Source organism: Vitis riparia, chromosome 9 (assembly GCF_004353265.1).
Source record: "Vitis riparia cultivar Riparia Gloire de Montpellier isolate 1030 chromosome 9, EGFV_Vit.rip_1.0, whole genome shotgun sequence".
Lineage (NCBI taxonomy): Eukaryota > Viridiplantae > Streptophyta > Magnoliopsida > Vitales > Vitaceae > Vitis > Vitis riparia.
In genome coordinates, this window is record NC_048439.1 from 18,418,682 (window position 1) to 18,425,609 (window position 6,928).

A 6,928-nucleotide genomic window follows, 5' to 3' on the forward strand; every position below is an offset into this window, starting at 1 on the left:
TAAAAAATACTCTATTTTTAAAACAAGTTTTCAAAAATTATTTTTTATCAAAAAATTACCAAATGTGTTTTTAAATTTAGAAAATAGTTCAGAACAAGTTCTTTATTCTTATTTTTTTATTTTTAAAAACATAAAACAAAATATAACCCCATAACCACCAAATAAATTAATATAAGAATTTCTCTAATTAAAATTAAAATTAATCAAACGCAACGATATTGGTTTCTGGTACCAACCACGCATGCAATCCGAAGATCGGACAGAAGGCAGATGCAAGCAAAACTTCGGCCACAACCTGATATTAGTGGTCCACGTGTCATGAAATAGATGACGTCATCAATATATCATACCTTACCAACCCCGGAATAGGAACGGCAACGGGAAAGAGCCGGTTAGGGTTGTGAAGGTTCGGTGGGCCCAGCAAAGGGATAAGGGTTGGTAGGCGAAACCAAGAAAGAGGTGGTCGTGTCGCCAGCTTTGTTAAAAACCCACTGAACCGGTCAATGGAGACTGGTAACCGGTAGGTGTCAGTAGGCGGGAGTAGGTGGGTGACCGAAGTCGCACTCTTTAAAGGTCTCACCGTGCCTTCTGGTACCATTGGGCACCAACTCCAAACACGAAACGAAACAAAACCTCACTACTCCATCTTCGACATCTCCCGTCTCACTCCTTTGTTTTTTTCCTTCTAGGTACCATTTTCTTTCATTTTCCCTCACTCCAAATTTCTTGCTGAGTGATTTTTTTTTTTTTTTTTTTTTTTTTTTTAATTTTGAAAGTTTTTATTAAAAGATTGATGGTTAAAATTGCAGCTGGATTTTCTTCGGCCCACGTTAGCAGTGCGGCGCAGGTTTTTCTGCTGGAACTTTGACTTCTTTTTCTGGTGATTTTCCACTTTGAATGCATCTGTAAATCTCATCCATTAGTGCTTTGAAAAAGAGGCAGATAGAAGGAAAAAAATGAATTGCTTTAAAAAAAATAAATAAAAATAAGTAGATCATAGAAATGCTATTATTTTGGGGGAATCTCGTTTTTTTTTTTTTTTTTTCCTGTAAAATCTTTTCCAGAAATTGCAGTTCAGTTGTTAAAAAATATGCACTATCGGCGCAAGTTAGCAAAGATTTTGGACGAGTCTAATTGGCTTTGATATTATTGATAATTGAGTGCGCACATCATAAATGCTACTAAATTGAAGAACATCGACTGCTTTCCTTCGAATCTCGCTGAAAATTTGTTCCAAAAATTGCAGTTCGGTTTGGAACATCGGTCCTCCGGTGCGCACTTCCCGTGCCGGTGCAAGCTAGCAGCAGCAGCAGCAGCAGCAGCAGCATCAGCAGAAGAAGATGATCATAAACGTGAGGGAGTCGACGATGGTGCGGCCGGCGGAGGAGACGCCGCGGCGGAGCCTGTGGAACTCGAATGTCGATCTGGTGGTACCGCGGATGCACACGCCAAGCGTCTACTTTTACCGCCCTTCCGGTGCTGCCAACTTCTTCGACCCTCAGGTCATGAAAGAGGCACTGAGCAAGGTTTTGGTGCCATTCTACCCCATGGCCGGGCGGCTCCGGCGAGACGAGGACGGCCGTATCGAGATCGACTGCAACGCTGAGGGCGTCCTCTTCGTCGAGGCGGATACCGGCTCTGTCATCGACGATTTCGGTGATTTCGCCCCTACTCTGGAGCTCCGGCAACTCATTCCGACGGTGGATTACTCCGGCGATATTGGATCCTATTCTCTCCTCATTCTCCAGGTACTCCTCTCTTTCTAATTTAATTATTTATGTTTTTAATATAAGTTAATTTATCATATAAATAGTCGGATATTAGGAAATATTTCGTTAAAGCTCTATCAATCCCTACCTATTCTTAAAAAATTATAAAAATAATTGAAAGGGTTCAAAATTAGGTAAATCTTAATCCATGTAAATTGAGATGCCTTTAATCTTCTCCATCCCTTTTATTTTAATTTTTTAAAAAAAAAAAACAGAAAATTTTCAAAATTTTAGTCAGATACACTTTGACCCAAAAAGAAAAAGAAAAAAAGTTGATGAATGGTGAGTAAGGATTTGTGTTTGTCGTGTTCATGGCCATTCCTGTAGGAGTTCCAATTCCAGACCCGTCATTGGTCGTGTTAAATGCCACAACCTGTTTCCACACGTACAAGGAAAATGGCCGTATCCACCACCTAATTTAAGTTGGGTGGTGGTTGGCCCGTACCAATTGATCCAATAAGCAATTAAGAAATATTTTTTTCCATTTGAACATAGACAATGAAGGCCGGATCCGATCCAAATGAAATATAATATTATAATTGCTAATTAATACCCTTGCTTTATTAGATTATTTTTATTTTTTGCAATGGAATTGGTTGTTTTGATGTGTGTCTACATGCTATGTCACGTAACACCGACTTTTGAGACAAAACGTAGTGATGTGGGAAACTGGTAGAAAAACATTTTCCTTGTCAATGCGTGGGTGAAACTTTGTCATGCTAAACATTACCTAAACAAGTAACCTAGTCTGTTGTGTTGACGATCATGCGACCAACTGCCTATCTACCTACTATGAAAATGGTGGTGTGGAAAGCACTCACACGTCTCAATTATTTTTTATTTTTTTTATTTTTTGTGATTTTTATGAATTCTTGACAATACAAACGTGAATTCACTCAGATTCGTACCAATGATTTACAATGCGGTCCCTTCTGTCTGTTGGAAATTTGGAAGCTTCCCAATTTGATTTAACATTTTAGAAGGCCTTATTAATTCTTGGTTTTAAATTCACTTGGGATAGGTAACACATTTCAAATGTGGTGGGGTGTCGTTAGGCGTGGGTATGCAGCACCACGTAGCGGACGGTGCGTCTGGGCTGCACTTCATAAACACGTGGTCAGACATGGCGCGTGGGTTGGACATCACCATCCCCCCCTTCATCGACCGCACCCTCCTACGGGCCCGCGACCCACCCCAGCCTGCTTTCCACCACATTGAGTACCAACCCCCTCCCCAGCTCAAAGCCCCACTACCCAACACTCAGAACACCAATGTTTGCATCTTCAGGATCACCCGGGACCAGCTCAACACCCTCAAGAACAAATCAAAAGAAGATGGCAACACAATCAGTTATAGCTCCTACGTCATGCTTGCCGGCCACGTCTGGCGCTGCGCCTGCAAGGCACGGTCCCTACCCGCCGACCAAGACAGCAAGATGTATATCGCCACCGACGGTCGCTCACGCCTCCGCCCCGCCCTGCCCCCTGGATACTTCGGAAACGTCATATTCACGACGACGCCGGTGGCCGTCGCTGGAGATTTGATGTCCAAACCGCTGTGGTACGCCGCCAGCAAGATCCACAACGCACTGGCGAGGATGGATGACGAGTATTTAAGGTCAGCCTTGGACTACCTGGAGATACAGCCAGATCTAACAGCTCTGGTGCGCGGTGCCCACACCTTTCGGTGCCCAAATATCGGGATAACGAGTTGGACCAGGTTACCGATCTACGACGCGGACTTCGGGTGGGGGCGGCCCATTTTCATGGGCCCGGGTGGGATCGCATTGGAGGGGCTGGCCTTTGCGCTGCCCAGCCCAACCAACGATGGGAGCTTGTCCATCGCCATTTCGCTGCAGGAGGACCATATGAAACTCTTCCAGAAGTACCTATACGAGATTTAATCAAAATTTTAAACTGGTTGGGTTTGGATTTATCCACCTTTTTTTCCAGTTTCATTTTTCTTTTGGTTTAATGATAAAGTTGAACTTGGGATTTGAATGTGGCCATGCCCTATTTTGAAGGGCATCCGTTTTACGAAATGGGCCCGCACAAACCATTGTATTACTAAATTGACATTTCTTATGTTACGGTATTAATTTTGCTTTATATTCTATTCTTTTTCAGGTAGGGGTTAATCAAGTAATTTCCAAAATTAATTTTGATTTATTAAGTGTCACAATTTCTTCAAGCATTGAAACACATCATTTTTTTTGTCAAAATTTTGGACCTTCTAGGTTCTTATGACTTGTTCATCATAATATTTTTCCTTAGGGAACAAAGTCTCCATCATCTAGATGCCTGCTTATTAAGTGTCACGTCAATTGTCAAGTGGCTGGTGACGACCGTGGACTTGTTTCCATGTCCACTAGAAATGTAAGATCTTAAGTAGCCACAGCTCTAACATCCAGAAAGACGGGCAATTCAACGCCCGCCTACTTTCCTTTACTTTTCAACTTCCAATGGAGCCTCTCTCTTTTTTTCGTTAACTTTCCAACTTTCTATGTCCACACAAATTTGCACCAATTCGAAAGCAAGCAGCCCTTGTAAAGATAAGCTGAATAAATAGAAAAAGAAAAAGAAAAAAACCCATTGTGTAGGTTACCAACTGGATGTGATGTGGTTGCAAAGGAAATCATCCTATGCAACTCAAAAAGAGATCATCTTTACAACAACCAATAATATAATTTTAGAAATTATTTTATAAAAGTGGAAAAATATTTAATATTTTGTAAAAATAAAAATTTTATAAAGTGATGAACCTAAGACTTTGAGAAAAATATATTTAAACAAATTAAAAATGTTGATGTCGTAATTATAAATTGAAAATTGTATCATTATTCTTTTTTTATTGTAATTTCAATTTATTTGTGGAAAGATGGGATGAAATGTTGAAAGTATTAAAAACAATATAATTGGTATTTGAAGTGAAAAAAGAAATAACATTATTTTCATCTATTGTAAGTGTAATTAGTCTTTTTAAACCGTAGCAAAGATATACGAAATGATTTTTTTATTTTTTTTAATTCAAGGAAATTAGGATTTAAAAAGGTACGAAGAATGTGAGGAATGTTATAAATAATGTGAGGAATTATAATATTCTTTGTATTTTTTCTCACATTTTTCATACCATTTTTTACACTCTTTGTACCCTTTTAGTGTTTTAATTTGTATAAATAACCAATATAATCGCATTTCCAAGTAAAATAAAATTCTTAAAATTAAAAAAAAAATGAAAAATTTTAAGGGTATAAAGAATGCGAGGAATGATACAAAGAATGTGAGGATTTCTTACATTCTTTGTACTCTTTGTTATATTCTTCGTACTCTTTACAATTTTTTAGTGTTTTAATTTCTTAATTTTTGGTGTGGATAATTCTCATTATTTCTAAGCTTAATTAGTATGGATAAACAATATTATTGCTTTTACAAGAGGAAAATAAAATTCAAGAAATTGTAAAATTTTTAGGGTACGAATAATATGAGGAAGGGTACAAAAATTGTGAGGATTTCTCACATTCTTTGTACCCATTGTCATATTCTTCGTACTCTCTACAATGTTTTAGTGTTTTAATTTCTTAATTTTTTTGTGTGGATAATATTAATCATTTTTAAGCTTAAATAGTATCGATAAGCAATATTATTGCATTTATAAGTGGAAAAAAATTGTTAAATTTCAAGAAATTGTAATATTTCGAGGGTACGAGAATGTGAGGATAAGAATATGAGAAATCCTCACATTCTTTGTATTGTTTACAATTTTTTAGTGTTTTGATTTCTTAACTTTTTGAGGACAATTTTCATCATTTTTAACCTTAATTAGTATAGATAACTAATATTATTGTGTTTCCAAGTGAAAAATAAAATTATTTAAATTAAAAATAATTAAAAAGAATACTTCGCATGGCCTTTAGGGGATCTTGTTGCATATTTGGTAATTAAAAATTGATTAAATCCAAATTACCAAAGTAGCCCCCCAACCAAATACTAGGGTTAGTAAAATTGAAAAACCTTAAAAGACCCAATTACCAACAAAAAAAAATAGCCCAAGAAAAGGCACAAAAAAATGAGCCCAAACAACCAAAAACAATCGGACCTATATGCGATCCCGTAATAGTATGCTCTTTACACAACATTGCTTCAATTGACCATATCTCCCTCATTTCAACTTCAAATATCCATTTAAAGCATTTGATTCCTGACTTCCTAAGTTTCAAAATCATATGTGATTTGCCATAAGAAACTGGCTGGAGGTAGCCCCAATTTTGACTCAAAATTGACATCACTATGTTGCCATGCACTTTGCATAACCTTGCTTCAATCAACCATATTTTCCATGTTTCAACTTCGAATTGCGATTCGTTTGAATTGTTTGATTCCTTACTTCCTAAGCTTCAAAACCATATATGGATTGCTTAAAGAAACTCACTAAAAGTAGCCCTGATTTGGTTCAAATTTGACATCACTGTGCTATTATGGATCTCAAAACAAGAACTTCTAAGAAACTTTCATCTTCTCTTGGGTTATCATAGAATTTGAAAAGAGAAACTTCAAGATTCCTTTTTTTCTCTTGGGCCACCATAGATGAATATAAAAAACTAAAAATTTTATAATACTAAAAATTCTTATGCTTCTATAATGGAGCTTACAACCTATCTATTGAAAAAAAAAAAAAATACAACCAAATAAAAATTCTATGCTCTTATAAGGTGTATAACCCAATTTAGAGAATCAAAAGACATAAAACACATCCATTCAGATTTATTCAATCAATTGAATCAATAAAAACATTTCATTCATTCATCCCTAGGGGTCATGGGTTGAATACAATACCCTGTAAAACAAAGTTAGCACACCCTAGAACATCTAACATGCTAGAACTTACCCTAGGGCTCTGATACCAGTTGTTGGGAACCTTGGATTGCTCTATCCCCTATCTTTGAATCTCATACGGTGCATGTAAACTATTATAGGCTTCTCTAAATCTATCGCAACGAAAACAAATGGCTATAAAAACCATATTAGGATAAAGATTTAGGGATGTGAACCTCATACTAGATCTAGATGTTCCCAAATCAATTCATTGGGAGAAGAGCATGCCCGAAGAGTCTAGAAGTCTTTTACACCTAAGATCTTCTACTCGATGACTCGAACCACGAT

At 37.1% G+C, this 6,928-nt stretch overlaps 1 protein-coding gene across 2 annotated transcripts; it reads left to right on the forward strand.

The window, feature by feature from the left end:
- The first annotated feature begins 584 nt into the window (after positions 1-584).
- Positions 585-3,882, forward strand: LOC117922314 (shikimate O-hydroxycinnamoyltransferase). 2 transcript variants are annotated; one of them, XM_034840422.1, is made up of 4 exons: positions 585-689; positions 810-880; positions 1,247-1,748; positions 2,791-3,882. In XM_034840422.1, the coding sequence occupies exons 3-4, from the start codon at positions 1,341-1,343 to the stop codon at positions 3,670-3,672; spliced, it is 1,290 nt and encodes a 429-aa protein (XP_034696313.1). In that variant the 5' UTR covers positions 585-689; positions 810-880; positions 1,247-1,340; the 3' UTR covers positions 3,673-3,882. The 2 variants fall into 2 exon arrangements, with proteins under 2 accessions (XP_034696313.1, XP_034696314.1); XM_034840423.1 differs by lacking the exon at positions 810-880 and having other exon boundaries at positions 590-689.
- Positions 3,883-6,928: the final 3,046 nt, after the last annotated feature.